This window comes from Pituophis catenifer, unplaced genomic scaffold (genome assembly GCF_029215685.1).
Source record: "Pituophis catenifer annectens isolate HBS135680 unplaced genomic scaffold, rPitCat1.0.hap2 SCAF_5, whole genome shotgun sequence".
Lineage (NCBI taxonomy): Eukaryota > Metazoa > Chordata > Lepidosauria > Squamata > Colubridae > Pituophis > Pituophis catenifer.
Genome location: NW_027256885.1, coordinates 16,643,835 through 16,666,957, shown reverse-complemented (window position 1 = coordinate 16,666,957; position 23,123 = coordinate 16,643,835). Strand labels below are relative to the sequence as shown.

Genomic DNA, 23,123 nt, shown 5'->3' with positions numbered 1-23,123 from the left:
CAAATGCAATGTCCTCTTTAAAGCCTTCTTTAATTTCTTTCATGGCTTCTTGAAACATCTCAAGTGTTAATATTTGTGCTTGTGGTTGTGGTTGTGGTTGTGATTGAGTTTGTATATCTGCTGGAGGCAATAAGGTTTGCAACCTACTAGTCTGAGCAGGGGAACTTCCCGCACTCCCTGCTTTAGGCAGCACCAATTTTGTCTGCTTTGAAGCCATTTTAAAGTCACACAGTCTCAGAATCAATTCTTAAAGTTCTTGTAGCCAGTGAAGAAAAATTAGAAAATCTTTAAATTTTGATTCCCAAAGTCTAAAATACAATACTAAATCCAAATCCAGTTTTAAGCAGAGTTGTTAGCTATAAGGCGTTAATGAGTTAACAAGTCTATAAGAACTTTCTTCTTAACTTTCACTTTCGTCTCTTTGTCTTAACGAGCCAGCGCCATCTTCCCCTCCCTTTCCGCTCCAGCTCCGCTCTTAGAGGCTCGAAAAGAAGCGATGTTCCAAGGAATTAAAGCATAAATACTTGCAATTATGTAATCTCCTGTCCTTGTTCTGCCTGCTTCAGTTTTCAATTTGTATCAATTCGTAGCAGGGGCGGACGTGGCGTTTTGCTCTGCCTTCTGGCAGAGTCGTCCCAGCTTTGGAGCTTTCCCAAGCTCTTGGGGAGCACTCACCTTTCGAGCCCCAGAATCAATTCTAGGGGTCTTAGGGTGCTCTACCCTGCGCCTGGCTGCTCGCTTCCCCCTCTTCTCCCGGGGGGGAAGGTTCTTCGCCGCTAGACAGCTGTTGTTTTGCTGTTCTAGTGGCTAACTAAGTTGCGGGGCTAGCGCTCCACTGAGGAGCGTCCACAACGTCCTGCGGAGGCGCCGGAAGTCTATTCATTTAATTTTTAATGGTCTCATTACAGACCATTCATTCGTTTGTTCATTAGATTTTTATCCTGCAGGAGACAATACCTGATATGTTCATTTGTTCATTCATTCATTCATTTGATTTTTATCCTGTCTAAAGGTCTCATTAGAGGCCATTCATTCATTAGTTCGTTCATTCATTGTATTTCTATCCTACAGGAAAGCATAACTCATATTTTCATTCATTCATTCATTCATTCAATTGTTATCCTGTAGGAGACATTAACTCATGTATTCATATATTCATTCATTCGATTTTTATCCTGCAGGAGAGCATAATTCATACATTCATCTATCAATTTTTTATTCTGCAGGACAGCTCAACTCATGAATTCATCTATTTCATTTTTGTCCTACAAGTGAACATAACTCATATATTCGTTCATTCATTCATTCATAGATTTCTAGCCTACAGCAGAGCATAACTCATATATTCATCCATCCAGTCGTTCATTCTTTCCTTATATTTTGATCCTGTAGGAGAATATAACCCATGTATTCATTTGTTCATTCCTTAAATTTTTATCCTGTATGAGAGCATAATTCATATATTCATTTGTTCGTTCATTAGATTTTTATTCTGCAGGAGAGCATAATCCACATTTCTTCATTCATGCATTCATCCATCCATCCATCAGGGAGGCATTTCTTCAGCAAGTTTTGCTCCATTTTCTCTCTACGGTCGCTCAGTGAATCGCTACAGTTGATAAGTTAGTCCCACGGTTCTTAAGCAAATCGGGCTTCCCCATGGACTGTGCTTTGTCAGAAGGTTGCAAAAGGGGATCACCTGACCCCGGGACACTACAACCATCGTAAATATGAGTCAGTTGGAATGTTCATCGCATGACCACGGGGTTGGGTGCAATGGGTTTAAGCCTGAAAAACGGTCCAAGTCCCTTTTTTCAGGGATATTTCACGTTTGGATGGTCGCTAAATGTACTGTCATAAGTCAAGGACTTCCTGTGCCCCCCCCTTGTCTTAAGTGAATCATTGTAAATCGAGGACAACCTGCAGTGAATACACAGGCATTTACACAAGCACTTGGATGTTCTCTCCCACTGTTTCAAGATTTTAAAACTTTTCTTGGAGAATTGGTACACAATTGTCTTGCTTTCCTGAAGGTGTTTTATTTGATTGAGTGACTGAGTGACTGACTGATTGATTGATTATGAAAAATCATCTCCTTTTTTTCCAGGAAGTGGATCATTTCGGTCTGCCAGAGATGTTCTCCCTGAATTCATGTAGAAGAGGTAAGAGTTCGATTGAGCCGGGAGCAGAAGGGTTGGGGTGTAAAAATCCTTGCGATTACAGAACCTTCGAATAACAGAAGAGACCTTGGAGGTCATCTAGTCCAACCCCCTGCTCGAGCAGGAGACCCTGTACCATTTCAGACAAATAGGCTGTCCACTCTCTTTTTAATAGCCTCCAATGATGGAGCACCCCTAACTTTTGGTGGCAAGTCGTTCCACTAGTTAATTGTTCTAACTACCATATCGAGAAGTTTCTCCTAGGTTTCTCCGCCCCCGACGTCCATCCTAATTAGGAAAATCATGGAATGCTTTCGGATGAGGTTAAGATTATATGCTAGGTAGTGGGTTGGATTGCAATTCCCATTGTCCCTAGCCAGCATTCTCAGAAGGGGCAGGAATTGTAGTCTGGCAGATCTGAAGCTCAACCCATTGGTTCGTCTTGCCTTAGAACAAGATTTCCCAACGTTTAAGACGTGTGGACTTCAACTACCAGAATTCCCCAGCCACCTGACTGTGGGGTCCTTGATGATGTCTGACCTTGGGGGTTTCCTTGCAGATGTCTCATGACCTGACTAGGGAACCTCATCAATGCTGGAAGGGAGGAGTAGGAGGAAGGACTGTTGTTGTAAATCAGAGGTCCAGGCTTTTGCTCTGTTTCAAGATGTCTCCCAAGATGTCTCTCTCGACTTCGTAGAGAGCTTTATTTTTATACAGTATTACACAAGCAGATAAAAGGTAGCACAGTAACAGGGTTCTGATTGGATAGAAAATATTCACCCCCCTCTCAAGATGCCATCTTCTCTAGGTAATATTAGATCATCCACATCCAAGCCAAAATGAAGTAAGCAGGAAAGATTCACAGAGCACAAGCCGGCAGTGTGCTGCTACAGCCTGGAAACGCAACCTTTGACCTACTGACCCACAGACTGTGGGGTCCTGGTTGCTCCCTGAGCTGGGTGGTTTCATTGCAGATATTTCATGACCCAACTAGGTAACGTCATCAGTGCTAGACGAGAGGAGGAAGGGGAAGAGGAGGAAAAGAGGAAGAGGAAGAAAAAGACTGGGGGGTCCTTGGTTCTCTTTGTGCTGGGTGGCTTTCTTGCAGACATTTCATGACCCAACTAGGAAACATCATCACTGCTAGACGGAAGGAGGAGGAGGAAGAAGAAAAAAAGGACTGTGGGGTACCTGCTGCTTTCTGAGCTGGGTGGTTTTCTTGCAGTTGTCTCATGACCCAACTAGGGAACATCATCAGTGCTAGAAGGGAGTGTGGTTTGGGGAAAGGAGGAGGAATGTGGAGTCCTTGGTGCTGTCTGAGCTGGGTGGTTTTCTTGCAGGCGTTTCATAGCCCAACTATGTAACATCATCAGGGAAGCAGGGAGGAAGGAAGGCTGTGAAGTTCATGGTGCTCTCTGAGCTTGGTTTTCTTGCAGACGTTTCATAGCTCAACTATGTAACATCCTCAGTGCTGGAAGGAAGGAGGGAGGGAGGGAGGGGACTGTGAAGTCCATGGTGCTGTCTGAGCTTGGTAGTTTTCTTGCAGACGTTTCATAGCCCAACTATGTAACATCATCAGTGCTAGAAGGGAGGGAGGAGAGGAGGAGGAAACCGACTGTGGGCACCTTGGTGCTCTCTGAGCTGAGTGGTTTACTTGCAGACGTCTCATGACCTATCTAGGCTACAACATCCACCTGCTCTCCGCCATCCCCTGGTGATGTTCCCTAGCATTCGAGGCAGTGGTAGGTTTCAAAATTTTTTACTACCGGTTCTGTGGGTGTGGCTTGGTGGGCATGGCAGGTGAAGGATACTGTAAAATCTCCATTCCTTCCCCAATCCAGGGGATGGTTAGTGCAAAATCCCCATTTCCTCCTGATCAACTGGGATTTGGGAGGCAGAGAATAGATGGGGGTGGGGCCAGTCAGAATTTTTACTACCGGTTCTCCGAACTACTCAAAATTTCCGCTACCGGTTCTCCAGAACTGGTCAGAACCTGCTGAAACCACTTCCGGTTTGCTTCCTGTCGCCGAAAGACGGTCCCGTTTTTGGACCGCCAGCCCTGCTGCCTGTCAGAGCCGCTTCGATCAAGAGAAGCGGCTTGGAAGTTCCCGAATCCTCAAGGATTAGCGGAATAGAGTTGGTGAGAAGCAGGTTGAGCCCCTGTGAGCCCCCAGACAGCTACCCTTTGCTTCTGGGGAGGAAACAGGCGTGGCTCCCTTCCAGCTCGCCGAGACTCCGGACAGCGTGGGACGAGTCTACCCAGCGTAGAACAAGGCGGCAGGAGCAACCTTTCTACCGAAAACAAAGCAAATTCAAACAACCAGGGTGGAATAACAACTTGAACCACGAAACTGCAAGTATTACTAGCCCTGTGATTAATTTTAAAACAGAAGAGTGAATGAGTGAAAGTCTCTTAAAAATGGCACCCGGCTTCAGCGTTAACGAGCTGAAAGCGAGAGTGGATTAGCAAAGTTATTTCAACAAGTTACAAAGTAGCACTGACTGCAACAAGTGGAGGAAAAGAAAATCCTTTTTAAAACAAGCCTGATTTTGCTTCAATTTCACCTTTAATTTGACTAAACCTGGGGGAATTTTTTAGAGGACTTTGTGGTGGAGGAAAGGGAAAAAGGATTTCCTTTTTTGGAAAAGCTAGGCTACGTGGCAGGATGGCTTCTAAGCAGACTAAACAGGAAGTGAAGGCGGCAGTGGGGGGATCCCACACACACAAACCTGAACAGCAGCCTCCCAGCCAGCAAAGCCAGAAAAAAGAGATTGATCTTGAAAGTTTAAAGGATTTTATTGCTCAGGCTTTGATGAGGCAAGATGAAAATTTGGATGAGAAATTCAAAAAGTCACAACAGGAAATCAAGCAGGAGATTAAAGAAATCAAAGAGGTGGTGCAAGAAAAATATGACAAGGTGACCCAAAAATTAATGACAGTGGTGACTGGATTGTCAGAAGCAATTATTAAAACTGATGCTAAGGTGGAAGAATTTAGATCAGAAATGGATGTTAAAATGAAGGAGACTGATTATAAAATCTTTGATGCTGACAATAAAATGCAGAAACTTGAAAATGAGATCACAATGATGCAGTTCAGGTCTATGGAATTTGCTATAAGGCTGAGAGGCTTAAAAGAGAATGATAGACAGGACCTGAGACAGATTTGTGCTGATGCTCTAGCTGTGTTGTTAAAGATTAGCCCTGAAGAGATTTTTTGCAAAATGGATAAAGTGTACAGAGTGAATTCGTGGGTGGCCAGACAAAGACAATTGCCCAGAGATGTGGTGATATACTTTACAGATAGAAAAATGAGAAATGATATTTTGCAAAAGTCTTTTCTCTCTGCTGTGCAAGTGGAGGGGAAGGAGATTGGAGTTTATAAAGAGCTACCACCTAAGTTGTTAAAAGATAGAAAGGATTTTGGATTTCTAGTGAATGAATTAAAAAAACAACAAATTCCATTTAGGTGGGATGCTCCAACTGGTATAATCTTGAGGTATAAGGGAGAAAGATACCGATTAAATACTGTTGAGAAGGTGGAAGAATTTTATTCTAATGTTTTTAAAGAGAGCTCACCATTCCCACGTACATCTTCTGTGTTGGAGATAAAGGAGAGTGATAAGGAGAAGCAATTTCAGCGAGAGATGGAAGAGCAGCCTAAGCAGCTGGAATTAGAGGCAATGGAAATGCAGAGAGCTACAGGAGGTTTTCTGGATGAGCCCCTGCTAGATCTTCCTTCGAAAATTGTGACTGAACCACCTAAGACTACAAGAGAAGTGGCTTTGGACCTAGCCCGGATGTGTGAAGCTAAAGATCAGCGTATAACTCGAGCAATTTCTAAGCAACTCAAAGAAAAACAACAACAGGAAAGGCCCAAGCCACAGCAATATAAGAAAGGAGTCAAGGGTAATATACAAGAATGTGAAGCCATGGGGGGAGCAAAGCCGAAGACTACCGACTCGGAAAATCTTCGGCAAATGTGCTTGTTGCTTCAAAAAAGTGTACATGACGATTAAGTTTTTATCTTGGAATGTGAATGGATTAAATTCACCACAGAAAAGGAAGAAATTATTTACATACTTGAGACAATTTAACAATGATATAATCTGTTTACAAGAAACTCATGTTAGAACACAAGACCAAAAATATCTGATAAATTCAAGATTAGGAACACATTTTATAGCTTCAAATTTGGAAAAAAAGAATGGTGTGGTTATTTATATAAATAAAAGACTGTCAGCTAAAATTATAGAAGCAGATGAATGTGGTAGGTTTATAGCAATTGAACTGCGCACAGCAAGTGGCCCAATTCTAGTGATTGGAATTTATGCTCCTAATCAACAACAGGACAATTTTTACAAAATTTTGCATTCTAAAATATTGCAATGGGACTATAGATCTATTTTAATTATGGGAGATTGGAATGGAGTAATTGACTCTAAAATAGATAAAAAGAGTTCGGCGAAGTCAAGGATTAGACTACCACAGACTTTTTTGATATGAAAGGAGATTTGGAAAAGATATTTGGAGAATACATAACCCAAAAGAATTGGACTTTACTTTTTTTTCAGATAGACACAGATCCTTTTCTAGGATTGATTTTATTTTACTATCAGCTGACCTACTTGTAAAAACAAAAAGAACAAAGATTTTTCCAAGGACTTTAACTGACCATAGCCCGGTATGGATAGAAATTGAGATGGGAAAGAATGAGAGAAGATCATGGAGATTAAATGAAAATCTGTTTAGATATGAAAAGAATATAACAGAACTTAAAAAGCAGATGAAAGAATTTTTTGAAATGAACTTGAATAAGGGTACCCCTATTGAAATTGTGTGGGATGCGAGTAAAGCGTATATGAGAGGGGTACTCATCCATATGAATTCTAAACACAAATTAAATCGACAAAAGAAAAGATCTGAAATGGAAGCAGAAATAAAGAATAAAGAACAGTTACTTATAAAAAACCCAACAGATGAAAGAATACAAGGAGCAATAAAACTTCTGAAAGATCAATTTCAAATGCTTATGGCGGAACAAACAGCAACAAATTTACAATTTGCGAAACATAACACATTTTGTAACGCTAATAAACCGGGCAGATGGTTGGCTTATACACTAAGGAAGAAGCAGAGTACACGGATCATTGATAGTATTGATACTGGAGGGAAGGAAATTTCTCAACAAAAATTAATTAAAGAAGTTTTTGTAGATTATTATACTAAATTATATGCCAAAGATGATACACAGAATGGACTTATAGAGAAATATCTAGAAAATAAAAGAGTCATAAAAATTACTATTCAACAAAAGGAGAGAATGAATCATTTTATAACAGCTGAGGAGATTATTGCCGCAATTAAACAATTGAAAACAGCTAAAGCTCCTGGGACGGATGGTTTAACTGCGGTGTATTATAAAACTTTACAAGCAGAAATGATTGAACATCTTAAAGATCTATTTTGTAGTATACAACAAGGGGGTAAAATACCTCCATCATGGAAAACAGCTTATATTTCATTGATACCGAAAGAGCAAACCGGTCCTAAAAAACCTGAGAATTTTAGACCAATATTACTTCTGAATAATGACTATAAAATATTTGCAAAAGTATTAGCCAACAGGTTGATGCCAGTTATACAAGAGGTGATTCATTGTGACCAAGCAGGATTTATAGAAGGCAGATACATGAAAGATAATGTAAGGCAAATAATAAATTTATTGGACTATCTTGAGAAGAATAAACAGATATCTGCAGTGCTGGTGTTTTTGGATGCAGAGAAGGCCTTTGATAGAGTGGATTGGAACTTTCTATTAAAGACTTTGAGAAAAATGGACTTTGGGAATCAGTTTACACAGGCGGTTTCAGCAATCTATCAACAGCAAATGGCACAAATTATTATTAATGGAAGTCTGACTACAAATTTTAGTATTGAAAAAGGAACAAGACAAGGTTGTCCGCTATCCCCATTGTTATTTATTTTAACATTAGAAGTCTTGTTGAATACAATACGGGACTCAAACTTATTACATGGCATAGCAAGGCAGGCTTTGAAATAGTATCAAAGGTTAAATATTTAGGAGTTCAAGTTGCAGATTCAAATTCAAAATTATTCCAAAATAATTATGAGGTGTTGTGGCGAGAGGTACAAAAGGATATGGAGACCTGGAAAAAACTGCAGCTGTCTCTACTTGGAAGAATAGCAGCAGTTAAGATGAATGTTTTGCCTAGATTTCTTTTTTTGTTTCAAATGATTCCGGTGCTTAAAAGTGATAAGCAACTGAGAGAATTGCAAAATGGATTGAATAAGTTTGTTTGGAATGAGAAAAAGCCAAGAGTTAAACTGAAAATTATGCAAGATGTTCCAGAAAGGGGAGGCCTTAAACTTCCAAACCTACAATTATATTATGAAGCAGCAGCTTTGACGCAAGCAAGTGATTGGTTTGGAAGGAAAAAGACTGGAATATTGAATATAGAAAGTTTTGATCTTGAATTTGGTTGGCATGCTTACTTATTTTATGAGAACAAAGTGGATAAAGTATTCAAAAGCCACATACTTAGAGACTCTTTGATGAGAGTTTGGAAGAAGCACCGACTCAAATGGGATTACAAAATACCGTTATGGCTGGATCTTGGTCGTATCATGTGGAATACAAATATAATGTCACTCGGGGGGGTTTTATATAAAGAAGTTCTTTTTGCAGATGCGGGCAGATGGCAACTGAAGACTTTAGAAACGCTGTTGGAAGAAGGGATTAATTTAACTTGGTTACAGTATAATCAACTTCAATTGAGATGGAAAGAGGACCAAAAAACTGGTATAATGATGCATGAGGAAGAATTGGTTAGACATATAAAAGAGAAAGGTCCAATGCATATTAAAAGGGTTTATAATGTTTTGTTAGAAAGGGATTCAGAAACTGAATTGGTTAAAGATTGCATGATAAAGTGGGCACAAAATTTTGCAGAACCAGTGATGTTGGAAACATGGGAAAAAATTTGGGTTCAGAATGTTAAATTCACACAGTCGCAGAACTTGAGGGAAAATTTTTACAAAATGTTTTATAGATGGCATTTAGATCCTAAGAAATTGTCGTGCATGTACCCTAATGTTCAACCAAAATGTTGGAGATGTGATTGCCTAGATGCCACATATTATCATGTTTGGTGGACTTGTAAGAAAGTGAAGGCTTTTTGGATAAAAATCTGGTGGGTTATGCAGAATGTTTTGAAGAAAAAAATTCAGTTTTCTCCACAATTGTTTTTATTAGGTATAGCTAAGGGTTTTACATTGGGTGAAACAAAGTTGATATTGTATATGATAACTGCAGTGAGATTACTGATAGGTCAATATTGGAAAAATGAAGCTATGCCTACTATTGAAAAATGGACTTTGAAGATGGCCAGTTTTGCAGAGATGGCGAAGATTTCAGCATATTTAAAAGATCGCTCACAAGAGACTTATGTATGGGAGTGGAACAAGTGGATAAATTATGTGCAGAATAAATATCAAACTAAGAAATATCAGATAGCTTTTAACTGAAAGTATTATATAGGGATAGAATAATAATAGAACTTTGTGAAGATGTGAAAAATATACAGGGGGTGGATGGGTTCAAGTTTTATAAAAAGGGGATTTTGATTTGGATTACTTTTTGAGGAAGTCTGGGGGGGAGGGGAGGGTTAGGGAGGGTTAGGGAGGTCTGGGAGGGTTGGGGGGGGAATTGGGGAGAAAATGTAATTGTAAAACTTTTTCAATAAAAAAGAACCTGCTGAATCCCACCTCTGATTCGAGGGCTCCCTGCATTGAGGAACTCCAGTTCTTGTGGCGGTGGCGGCAGCAAAAAGCTCTCTCCCCCTCGTCTCCTTCCTCGCGGACGCTCTGGCCCCACTCTCACTTCCCCCTGCCATTCTGCGCTCATCCTGGGGCCACTCGGGGTCGATCTCTTTCATCTTCCCCGCCACAGTCGCTCTGGCCGCACCCTAGATCTCTCTTCCCCCAGCTTTGCTGCACTCTATCTGGCGCTGCGTGGGTGTGCTCCCTCTCCTCTGCACACTATCCTTATGCTCTGCCTAGCGTGCTCTCTCTTCGTCATCGCCGCCGCCACCACAGACACTCTGGCCTCGTTCTCGCTTCCCTCTGCCGTTCCGCATTTGGCCTGGCGCCGCTTGGGGGCGCTCCCGCACATTCTCTTCATCGCGGTCTGCCCTGGCTCTCCTGCAATCTGCATGGCAGTCCCTTGCCGGCTTTTGCGGGGCCTCCTGCTGGGGGAGGCTTCACAGGAGCCCCCGGCTTGGTGGGCCTTGGCGATCCCGCTGCTACACCCGTGTAGCCGGGCCGGAGGAAGCGGAGGAGCCCTGCCTGGAAGGACACATGGCCCGGGAGGGTGAGGAAGGCACCAGCCTGCGGGTCTCCCCCCCCAGCTGCCCCGGGGTAAGTGGGGAGGGGTCCCTATAGGGCAGGATTGGGGGAGAGGAGCTGTATCCCGGGGTAAGTGAGGGGGGCTCTCATGCCCCTCGTTTTGGGGCCACGATTGGGGTGATTGAGCCCCCCTTTAGAGGCAGGATTGAGGGTGATTGGGCCCCCCTTTGGGGACGGTATTTTTTTTTATTAAAGTTTTTTATTTTTTAGACAAACATTTAATACATCAGTTTTCTCTTCCCTGTGACATCTCGATGTTATCTTCCAAAGTTTTTCTGTATAGTCGGATGCAGTTTGGGGATGGCAGGTGGGGAGGGGTGGGGCCGGGGAGACACGAGACATGCCTCTTAGTTGCCTTGGAGCTCTGTCACGTGTCTCGCCATTGTCTGCAGACAAACACATTATAGGGTAAAACCAAACTTCTCGCGAGTTCGAGAAATTTGATTGAACTCGCAAGGTTTCTTTTACCCTACAACGTATTTGCCAGCAGACAACAGCAAGACACGGGAGGGTGCTACAAGGCAGGTAAGACACATTTCACATCTCCCCAGCCCCACCCCTCCCCGCTTGCCACCCCCAAATTGCATCCAATTGGGGCAGGGACAGGAAGCCCTGCCATGCCCGGCGAGAGGGGGAAGAAGAGATGGCAAGAAGAGCGAACCCTGTCTCGATCCATGCCTCTCGCTTCTCCCCCACCCCCCTCAATAAAGAGCCGGGCACTGTGGAAAAGGGAGCCAGGCGGGCACAGGCTTTGGGCGTCTGGGGCTGCTGGGAGTTGCCCGGCGGAGAGGCGGGAGCAGGGCGGGAGTTTGTAAGGGATCACTTCCCCTTTGCCTTCTCTCCCAAAAGTGCTCCTTGGGCACAGCCACTTCTGCAGCAGGAGACTCGCGCCTCACGCCGGCCTTCCGAAGGGTACCATAGCAGCAGCGATCCACAATTTGTTAACCCTTATTTCGTCCTGACCCACGTGGCCCAATACGGTCGGGACAAAATAAGGGTAAAAAAATTGTGGATAGCTGCTGCTACAGTACCTTTCAGAAGGCCGCCGCGAGGCACATGGGGTGCATCGCTTGGCCTCCTGCTGCAGAAGTTGACATCCATATCATATCTATCCTTGACCATGATATGTGTCTATTTGAATAGAAAGTGTATTGTCTCTCTTTCAAGTGTTTTTGTCTCCAAATATTTTGAATACTTAATTCTTCTATCATTGTGAAAAACGATTTCAGCAGTGTACTTTATAGTCCAAGCCTGCATCTATTATTGCATTGAAATCTCCCATTATACATATATTTTCTTGTGTAGTTTCTGATAAAATTCTTCTTGTTTTTCATTCGGTGCATATAGTGCTATCAAAAGTATTTGTTTAAAGTTCCTTTTTACTTCCACCATCAAAATCCTGCCATCCTCGTCTTCAAAAATTAACTTGGGTTCTAATTTTCCTTTAATGTACAATACCACACCTCTTTTACTTTGATGTGCCAATGAAGTAAATAAGAGTCCTAATTTTGGATATTGTAACAATTTTAAATGTTGTTTTCTAATATGTACTTCTTGTAAACATATAATGTCCATCTTCAAAGTATTTAATTTAGCCAATGTTCTATTTCTTTTTATTGCCGCATTCAGTCCATTTACATTTAAGGAAATTGCTTTAATTTCTTCTTCCATATTTTACTTATTACTAGTTTTTAATTTCATCACTGTTGTCTCTCTGTTCCATTGGGTCTTTAGCTCTGGCTCCCTCTCTTAACGCTCTTTCCTCTTTTGCTTTTTCCTCTTTATCTTCCTCTCTCTCTTTTGCCCCACCTACAGCTCCCAAATCTTCCTCCAATGGTCCACAGAATTGCTGATAAAATAATTTTGCTTTTTCAAGCGTGTCCAATCTATATCGTTGTTCTTGCCATGTCACCATAATTCCTTCAGGAATTAGCCATCTAAAACTCACTTTGTATGTTAAGAATTTCGTTAGGAATTGATACTCTCTCCTCAAATCTCTAACTCTTCTAGGTATTTGTCTTAATGCCACAAGTTCTTTATCTTTGTATTTCAGTGTTGTAATTCTTGCCGCTTGTAATATCTCTGTTTTCTTTGCCCTCTTTGTAAATCTTACATGCACTTCTCTTGGGAGTTTATTCCTTATTGCATATCTAGTGTAGACTCTAAATGCTTCATCAATCTCATTTAATATCTCTTCCTTGGGTTGTTCCAAAGCCTCAGCCAGAACCTCGGCAATTACTTCAGGTAAATTTTCCCCCTTTTCTTCCTCTATGTTTTGAAATCTTAAGCAGAAGTCAGAACGCTCCATCTGCAACAGGATAATTGTTTTTTCTTGTGACTTGTCTGTTGAAACCAATTTCTCTTCCAGCTCCTCAACTTTTTTTTCTGTCATTTCTATTTTTTCTTCTACTTTCTGAATCCTCTCCTCCTTTTTCCCCACCATTTCTTTCATTTCTTTTAATTCCTGTTTTATATCATCATGAAGTGATTGCATAAAATTTCATAATTCCATCATCTCTGGATTTTTCTGCTTTTCTGGAGCTGAGGGGCTTGGTGCTGGCTGTGTAAATTTCTTCATTTCTCCTCTTCTCAAATACTTTATATTTTACTTGCAGTTTATTTATAATCCAAATATCTAATTCAATTGATTATTGAATTAATTAAAATAAAATAAAGTAATGTGGAGAGGAAAAAAAAGAGAAAAGAAAAAAGAAGAGAAAAGAAAAAACAAAAAAACAAGATTTCCAACTACCTCCACCCTCCAAAAGTTTAAAAAACTCCTCTTGTCAAAATAAAATCAAAAATCCAAAAGAAAGTGGGTTTGATAAAAAAAAAAAAAGGAAAGAAAAAAGAGAAGATAATAAAAACCAACAAGAAATAGAATAAATTAAAAAAGGTTTCTTCTTCTGGCTTCCGGTTTGCTCTTCGTAGCCACCAGACGGTCTCTTGGGACCGCCAGCCCCTTCGCCTGTAAAGAGCCGCCTGTACAGCGCAAAGGCGGCTCGAAAAACCCCATTTCCAGGAGGAAATGTGGGATAGAGCAGGTGAGTGTAGGTAGAGCTCTCCGTAGCCCCCAGGGGTTTTTTTTTTTACTCTTGGGGGCGGGCGGAGGAAGCTCCCTATAGCACTCGCCGCCCGCTCCGGGCGTTGGGAGACTTCTGCCTTTTTGCAGAACAAGGCTACGAAGACAAGCCTTTTAAGATATTTAACAGATTAACTAAGGATGATGAGATTTGGATTTGGATCTGTGACCCTAAATTGCAAGTATTAATACTTATTTTACAAAGGATATTCAACAAAGTAAAAAAGACCTTTTAAAATGGCGATTGCCGAAACTGGAGCAGGGAAGCTGAAAAGAGAAAGTCCTTCCGTTTCTTATTAAGTTACAAAATAGCAGAATAAATGCTCCTGGTTACATTAGAAGGGATTTGAGCTGGACCTGTGACCTCGAATTGCAAGTATTTCACTTATTTTATAACAATTATTGAAGAAGGAAAAGGAAAAGGAAAAAAGAACCTTTAAAAAGGGCGACTGCCGAGGCTTGAGAAGGGGCTGAAAGGGAGAGTCCTTCCGTTTCTTATTGAGATACAAAGTAGCTGAATAAATATTTTTGGCTACACTTTAAAATAAAGCTCTACTTTTGTGTTTTTTCTCTTCCTGGAGATTTGATATTGATCTTGGTTGGAAAGAGGTTTTTTTTTTTTTTTTCTCTGCTGCCTCTCTTTTCTTTTTTTTTAAAAAAAAAAATAGTTTGTGTTGAAACATGGCATTAAAGTTGGACAAACAAGCAATGGGGGGGGATTCCCCCATTAACAAATTACGTGACCAAGTTTTAAAGCTCCAGTCTCAGAAAACTGATTTTAATATAATTGAATTTCTTTTGGAGGAGATTGTAAGAAGGGATGAGATTGTGAATCAGAACTTTGAAAAATTTAAGCAGGAAATTAAAGAATTAGTGCAATTAAAGTTTGATATTTTGAATCGAAAGATTATAAAAATGGCTAATGATTTGGTAGGATTTATGACTAAGTTGGATGAAAATACTAACTTATTAGAGTCTAAAGTGGAAGAAATTGAGGACAATTTGGATAATAAAATACAAAAAATTGAAAATGATTTGACAAACACTCAAGACAATAGCTCAGAAGAAAAATCTAAAATGGAGGTTGAACAAAAGTCTTGTAATGCAGAAAATTTACAACAACGGATTGAAAGAGAGGTCTTAATGGTGCATTATAATTTTACAGAATATGCGATCAGACTCAGAGGTTTACAGGAAAATAACAGAGATGATTTAAGGAAAATATCTTCTGAAATTCTGGCTGGGATTTTAAAGGTTCAACCTGAGGAAGTGTTTTGTAGGATTGATAGAGTGTACAGAATAAACTCCTGGATTGCAAAGCAAAGACAATTGCCTAGAGATGTGGTGATTTATTTTACAGATAAGGAAATTAGGAATAAAATTGTGCAAAATTCCTTCAATTCTACTTTGCAATTGTATGGAAGAAAGATATGGATCTACAAAGAGCTTCCCCCCAAGATGTTAATGGAAAGGAAGAAATTTGGTTTTTTGGTGACTGAGTTAAAATACAGAAATATTTCATTTAGGTGGAATGCTCCAGTTGGCATAATATTGAGATATCAAGGAGAAAGATACCAATTAGATACTGTTGAAAAAGCGGAAGAATTTTATCAAAAAATTTTGAAAATGAACTTAACATCTATAGGCACAATACAGGATAAGCAGAAGGAGTTGGAAATAAAGGGAAAACATCGAATTACAGAGGTTGCGGTAGACAAACTGTCTTTGGATTCTCTTGATACTCCAGCTGGATTATCTACAAATATGAGAGAAGCGGCATCTGATTTCAACGTGATGATCCAACAAGATCAGTTTATAAAGCAGAATGAAAACCGATCAGTTGATATACAACTTGTAGAAAGGAAAACAGGATGGAAATTAAACCCACAAAAAGAAAAGAAAAAAAGAAATAGGTCTCATAAAAACAGAAATTTCTAAACTAAGCAACGGTGAAGCCAGTGATTTTAAAAAAATGAATGAATATGTGAAAAGATAGTGGAGGCGAAGTATTGGTTAATATCATCCTGAGGACAGTGACAGACCTCTGCAATGCCGTAATTTTGGGATGTGAAAAGAGCCTTAATCTGTTGGATTTGAATTATCTATTTTGGATTTCTTTTCTTGTACTGATATAATTATTCTGAGCTACAAGGCAAGAGAGTTACGTTGGGGCATGCAGAAGATCTGGTTGTTACCCATTACGATGATGGGAATTAATAATCCTGATGAAAGCCACAATTACAACTATATGGAATACAATTATAATGTCACTCGGGTGGTTGTTTTTATTTTTATATATATATGAGGATACTCATTACTGATGGGGGCAGATGAAGACTGAAGATTTTGAACAAACTGTTGCACCAGGATGCTACGTTACCCAATTATGGATGGGGGACTCAACAATCTAGTGGAAAGACATCAAAGAAGATATTATATGGATTATAAATTTAAAGTTATTGTCTTTTTTTTATATATAACGGAATATATGTATATATATATATATATTAGCAGAGTGGGCAGTGGATTGAAGATATTAAGAATTGTTGTGTATGGTAATTTTGTAGGAAAGTGGGTGGAAATATGTTGGTCCACTGATGGATTAGCTTAAGAAAAGGGATGTTTAAGTGATATATTTAGGGTAGTGGAGGAAATGGACAGAGTTGAATAGTTAAATTAGGACTTATGTGGAAGGCTGCTTTGAAATGTTATATTAATATACACAAAGAATAAATGTTAAAGTAGGATTTATTATACAGTCTTAAAGTGGAAGGTTGCTTTGAAATGTTGTAACAATACATAGATATAAGTTTTGGGGAGGACAAAAAGGGTAGATTATTGCTAAATTGGGAGTTATAATAATATTATGTTAAACTAGAAGTTATCATACAATGTTATAGCAGACTGCTTTTTTTTTTTTTTTTTTGAAATGTATGGTAAAAGGGGAAAGTAATAATATTAATAATATTTTTAGTAAGTAAGGGTCAGTATATAGAGGAGAGAGTGAGGCGATGGTAAAATATTATGTAATCTGTTATGAATTAGGTTTTTGGTGTGAAGAAGTCACGGGGGGGATGGGTGGCGAGGGGGGGTTAGGGAGGAGGGGGGGAAGGAAAAAAAAGGGGGGAAATTTGTATTTGAAAACTTTTTCAATAAAAAAAAAAAAAAAAGGTTTCTTCTGACTCTTCAAGTCTTAATCCAGGGGGAAAATATTTTAAAATCCAATTCCATTAACTATAGTGAAAAAAGAAAAAAAAAGGGGGGGGGGGAATCTCTAAATATTTAGAGAGAAAGAAAAAAAAAAGGAGTGAGTCTAAAGTCTTTTTCCACCAGCAATTCTCAAAACATAAAACTAGTCAATCCAAAAAATAAGAGGTAATAAAAAAGTTTGAAATCCAAAAAATCAGACAATCCGAAAGCTCAGAAAAAAGAAAGGAAGTTCAAAGGCAAGTTTCAGTCTAATCTTCACAGCTGTTCTATTATCTTCTATACAAAATGTCAAGGTCAGTTCTCACAGTTTCTTCAGAAATATATGTCTTTTTTCCTTCTGCCACTAGATGGCACTGCAGGTTAACTTTTAATATTGAGTCCGTACTTTCATCTCTTTACAGTTGCTACAAAGTTTCCCCGATCATTTTCTCTTATAAACAAAGTATCGTTCATTCAATTCAGTCAAAGTCTTAGTATCCAATTCCTTTTTTAAACCAATTTCAAATCTCCAAGTCTTTTTTCCCCCTTCACTCAAAGTCTGGTAAAATGTCTAAAATGCTTTCTTCCGCCTTCCTTGTAGCTAAAATACCCGGATGTGGATGCGGATACACACCCGCTCCCACTCCTCACTCAGCCAATCTTTTCCACCCTGTCAATCTTTCAGGTGGATCAAGAAAAAAAAACCCTCTCAAAAATAGTAAAAAAGATAAAAATAAACCTCACCTTGATGTCACAGGCTGTCTCTTTGCTTCCTCTTTGTTGCGGTAAAATACTGTTGGGGACAGTATTGAGCCCCCCTTTGGGTCCAGGATTGGAGGGCTTGTACCCCCCTTTGGGTCCAGGATTAGGGGGGAAGTGACCCCCTTCTTTGTGGCCAGGAGTGTGAGGGAGCTGTATCCTAGGTTGCCCAGGAGTAAGTGGGAGGGGGGTCCCAAACCGCCCCTTTGGGGTGAGATCTAGGTGGTGTGGTCTCAACAGCTGGCTGGGAAGGGCTGCGTGACCTTCAGCCTTTGGGCCATTGACCTTGTACAGCAATGGCCCCAGATTGGGGGATCCTGGGGGGTGGGGGTGGGGCTAAACAGATTGTGACCTTCAAATCCCCCTTCTTTCTAGCACTGATGATGTTCCCTGGTTGGGTCATGAGATGTCTGCAACAAAAACACCCAGCTCAGGGATCACCAAGGACTCCACAATCCTCCTCCTCCCCTTCCTTCCTTCCCTCCCTCCCTGATGTTGTTTCTTAGTTGGGTCATGAAATGTCTGCAAGAGACCCACCCAGCCCAGAGAGCATCAAGGACCCCACAGTCCTTCTCCTCTTCCTCCTCCTCCTCCTTCCCCCTTTTCTTCCTCTTCTCAAACACCCACTCCTCCTAGCCCTGATGACGTTCCCTAGTCGGGTCAGGAAAGGGCAAGGAAACCCCCCCCCAACCTCCGAGACTACCCAGGACCCCTCAAGTTAGTTCACCCTCGCTTAACGTAGGACATCCTGACCATCTGCAGCTGGTTTCAACTTCTGGACCGCTGGAAGATCAACAGGCTGTCAGGTTGAACTCACAACCTCCTTGTCCTGTTTTTATGACAGAAACCAGAGATTTGCTGAAGGAATTCCCGCAGCCGAAAAACCTTCTCAACAGTGTCATCGGACGTGCCCTCGGTATCTCCCATGCCAGAGACAAATTAATCTACATCCATTCCAACGGGCCACGAAAAAAGGTAATTTTTTTTTAAAAAAAAATCAATTTAACTTTCCCTTTTCCTTTAAAAAAGGAAATTGAAGCCCTGGTTAAATTTCCTACAAGCCGAACTCAAGAATACAGGTAGTCCTCGACTTATGATGGCTCGCTTAGCGACCGTAGTTACCGACAATGGCACGGGAAAAAAATTAACTGTGGGTTGTTTTTCAAGACTTCGGCATTCCCGTGGTCAGGATCAAAATTCCGTTTGGCAACCAATTCGTATTTATAACCATCTCGGCGTCCCTGGGTCAGGGGATCGAAATTCTGACATTTGTCAACCGACTCGTCTTTACGACCGTTGTAGCATCCTGGAGGGGTCCCGTGTTCCCCATTTTGCAACCTCCCGATGAGCAAAGTCCACGGAGATAAAAGCCAGATTCGCTTTCATGGCCTGGTTTCAGGGAATCCTCAACGTATGACCACAATTGAGCCAACAATTTATATTGTCAAGTAAGAAATCTGTTCGCTGAGCCTTTGACCCCATTTTACGACTTTTCTGGCCGCATTTGATAGGTGGCAAATGGTTGTTAAGTGAATCTGGTTTCAGCTTTGATGTTGCTTGTCAGAAGGTCGCAAAGCGGGAATCACATGAATCCTGGACGCTGCAGCCGTCGTAAATGTGAGTCGGTTGTCAAGCATCTGAATTTAAATCATGTGACATGGATGCCGCAACAGTCGTAAGTGTGAAAAACAGTCATAAGTCCCTTTTTTCAGGGATGTTGTAACTTGGTACGGTCACTAAATGAACTTGTAAGTCAAGTACTATCTGTATTGACAACTGCAATGATTCAATTAACAACTGTGGAAAGAAAGGTTGTAAGATGGGGCAAGACTCCCTTAACTCTCACGGTTTAACGACCACAATGGGGAGTTTTCATCACAGTTGTAAGTGGAGGATGAACAATAGTTTGCTTGACTGCTTTCTGTCACGACTTAATGACCGCAATGGGGAGGCTCTGTCAGTCGTAAATCGAGGATTAAAGGTTTTCTTTACAATTTTCTGTCACAACTTAATGACTGCAGTGGGGCGGCTCCATTACAGTTGTAAGGCGAGGATGAACGGTACGTTTGCTTGACTGCTTTCTGTCACTACTTAAGGACTGCAATGGGGAAACTCCATTATAGTCATAAGTCAAGGAGGAAGAGTAGTTTGATGATTTTCTGTCATGACTTAATGACCGCAATGGGGAGTTGAGGATGAAGGATAGTTTGATGGCCACTTTCAGTCACTACTTAACGATTTTACTGGGGAGGCTCCATTGTGTTCGTAAGTGGAGGATGAATGATAGCTTGACCGCTTTCTGTTACGACTTAACAACCGTAATGGGGAGGTTCCATTACAGTCGTAACTTGATGATCTACAGTAGTTTCCTTGATGATTTTCTGTCATGTCTTAACAACTGTAATGGGGAGGCTCCATCACGGTTGTAAGTCAAGGACAAACAGTTCAGGCTTGACTGTTCTCTCTCCCCAGAAAGTCACACTGCTCATCAAGTGGCCCAAAAATGTCGAAGTGGAAGGCTATGGGACCAAGAAGATTGATGCCGAGAGACAGGCGGCCGCCGCTGCTTGCCAGCTCTTTAAGGTGGGAATTTCCAGGGCGGGTTTTGCACACACACACCTTCTTGGACGGGTCAAGATTTTTCCTTTTAGCAGGACTCGAAGGCTGTGGGGACAGCCGCATCACTTAACAATGGAACTGGGATCCCAACTGACATGGTAACGTAGCTTGGTTTCCTTGCAGACATCTCATGACCCAACTAGGGAACATCATCAGTGTGATGAGGGGGAAGAGACTGTAGTTTGGTAATGAAACGCCTGCAAGGAACCCCATAGTTCTCTTCTTCCTTCTCCACCTCCTCCTCCTTGCAATCCCTCTTCTAATACTGATGATGTTCCTAGTCGGGTCATGAGACGTCTGCAAGAAAACCACCAAGATCAGAGAGCTTCAAGGACCCCCCAGTCTTCCTCTTCCTCCACCACCCTTCTACCCCTGATGATGTTCCATAGTTGGATCATGAGATGTCTGCAAAAAAAATATCACCAAACTCCGCATCATTGTCCTCCTCCTCCTCCTCTACGCAAGCCCCTCCTCCTAGCACTGATGATGTTACCTAGCTGGGTCATGAAACATCTGCAAGAAAACCACCCAGCTCAGAGAGCACCAAGGACCCCGAAGCTTGTCTCTACCTAGCTTGTCCTCCGTGGTGCCATCCAAGCTAATTTCTTTCTTTCTTTCTCTCTCTCTCTCTCTCTCTCTCTGTTTCTTTCCTTTCTTCTTCCTTCCTTCCTTCCTTCCTTCCTTCCTTCCTTTCTTTCTTTCAGGGTTGGGGCCTGCTGGGACCCCGAAACGAGCTCTTTGACGCCGCCAAGTACCGAATTCTCGCCGAACAGCTGGGCTGCGCCGAGAACAAGTGGTTTGCCGAAAGCCACTGGCGCGCCAAATCTGGCCCTTCCCTGGCCGACCTCTCAACCTGCTGGCGACGGATGGAGCCGGAAGACCCCGTCCACCCCCTGGAGCACACACCTCACCCCAAACCCCTCCGAAATGAAGAGCTGGAGGAGGGGGAGCTGGAGGAAGACGCCATCGACCTCCACAACAGTCTGTCCGTGGCGCAGCCAGGCGCTCAGACGCCGGCCACAGAGCTCAGGTACTACATTGGTAACATCCATTCAGTGATTTTGTGTCTTTTGTCATCTGCCCTGCTCGTTGGGCGCAACTTCTGAATAGGCTCGGGTTTAGGATTTGTTCCTCTGGCAGCGCCCGTCGCAAAACAATTCTGGGAGTGGAAGTCCAGCCCTCTTAAAGCATGCCGTCTAGGGGATTCTGGTAGTTGAAGTCCACCCATTTTAAGGCATACTGGCTGGGGGAATCTGGGAGTTGAAGCCCACCCCTCTTAAAACATACTGGTTCGGGAATTCTGGGAGTTGAAGTCCTCCCCGCTTATAGCTTACAAACTGGGAGATTCTGGGAGTTGAAATCCACCCCTCTTATAGCATACCACTTCTTCGATCATTAGAAGCCGACAACCTCCCTACAAGGTGGCCTAAATCCCCTGGGGAACATTCTAGAATGCCCAGAAACTTCTGCTGGACAATGTGATGCAACAGAGCAGGCCTTACCCTGCTTGGAGAGCATGAAGAACCTGATTGGGAGGGCACTGGATAATGGTCCATCATCCCCTACCTCGCTCAAATGTGGGTCACTTGGTTTGGACTGTCCATCCTCCCTCCGTTTGGTGATTCAAGGAAGAATGGAAAAAGGGGCTTAAGAGAAAAAGGAAGCCGGGAAGTTGTGGGTTTTTTGTTGCATGAACACGGGAGAAATGTCTTTGCTTGTGATTGGGTCAGGGTGTGTGTGGAAACACTCTCATTGGCCTCCAGGCCTTAACAGCGTCCTCCCATCGTACAGCGAATCCTCGAATTATGACCACAATGGAGCTCCAAATCCCTGTTGCTAAGTGAGAAAGTCACTGGGTGAATTTTGCCCTCTTTTACGACTTTCCTTGCCACAGTCGTTAAGTGCAGTTCTTAAGTGAGTCACACAGTTTGAAGTGATATATGGTTTCCTGCCTCAGCATGGGGTTGGACTAGAAGACCTCCAAGGTCCCTTCCAGCTCTATTCCGATTGGTTCTCAAATGACTCTGGCTTCCCTGTTGACTTCGCTTGTTGGAAGGTCACAAAAGGGGATCACCTGACCCCAGGACACTGCACAACCGTCATAAATATGAGTCTGTCATCAAGCATCGGAATTTTGATCACGTGACCCCCGGGGATGCTGCCACGGGCATACGTGTGAAAAATGGTGATAAGTCACTTTTTCCAGTGTGAAAATGGTGATAAGTCACTTTTTCCAGTGAAAAATGGTCATTTCACTTTTTCAGCATGAAAAATCATGATAAATCACTTTCCGTGTGAATAATGGTCCTAAGTCACTTTTCAATGAAAATGAGCTCAACTCGTGAGTAACTATACTAACTTCTTGTAGTTGACTTGCAAATAGGACGTGAGGATTTTAATACAGATAGTCCTTGACTTGCAACTGCTCATTTAGTGACCGTTCAGAGTTATGACGGCCCTGAAAAAAGTGACTTAGGACCATTTTTCGTACTTGCGACCGTTACCGCATTCCCATGGTCACGTGATCAAAATTCACACACTTGGCTACTGACTCACAGTTACAATGGGTGTAGTGTCTTGGGGTCCCTGTGATTCCCCTTTGTGGCCTTCTGATGAGCCAAGTCAGAGAGGAACCCAGATTCGCTTAACAACCATGTTCCTAATTTAACAACTGCAGTGATTCACTTAACAACTGTGGTGTGAAAAGCCATAAAATGGGGCAAAACTCACTCAACAGATGTTTTGCTTAGCAACAGGAATATGCAGCTCAATTGTGGTCATACGTCGAGGAAGGGGACCCCGTCATAACTTTGACTGGCCCTTAAACCGTCGGTCATTAAGCTAGAACTACTCTCATGTCCAGCCCTCAAACCCAGTTGAACCAAGGG

At 41.9% G+C, this 23,123-nt stretch overlaps 1 protein-coding gene across 1 annotated transcript in view; it reads left to right on the top strand.

Moving 5' to 3' along the window:
* Positions 1 to 2,111: 2,111 nt before the first annotated feature.
* The window catches only part of DHX30 (DExH-box helicase 30), a 56,866-nt gene continuing 35,854 nt past the window's right edge, over positions 2,112 to 23,123 (top strand). Inside the window, exons 1-4 of the mRNA XM_070944401.1 lie at positions 2,112 to 2,162; positions 18,461 to 18,591; positions 20,089 to 20,199; positions 20,940 to 21,265. Coding sequence (XP_070800502.1) covers positions 2,135 to 2,162; positions 18,461 to 18,591; positions 20,089 to 20,199; positions 20,940 to 21,265 — 596 coding nt within the window. The 5' untranslated portion in view covers positions 2,112 to 2,134. The remainder of the gene's footprint in view (positions 2,163 to 18,460; positions 18,592 to 20,088; positions 20,200 to 20,939; positions 21,266 to 23,123) is intronic.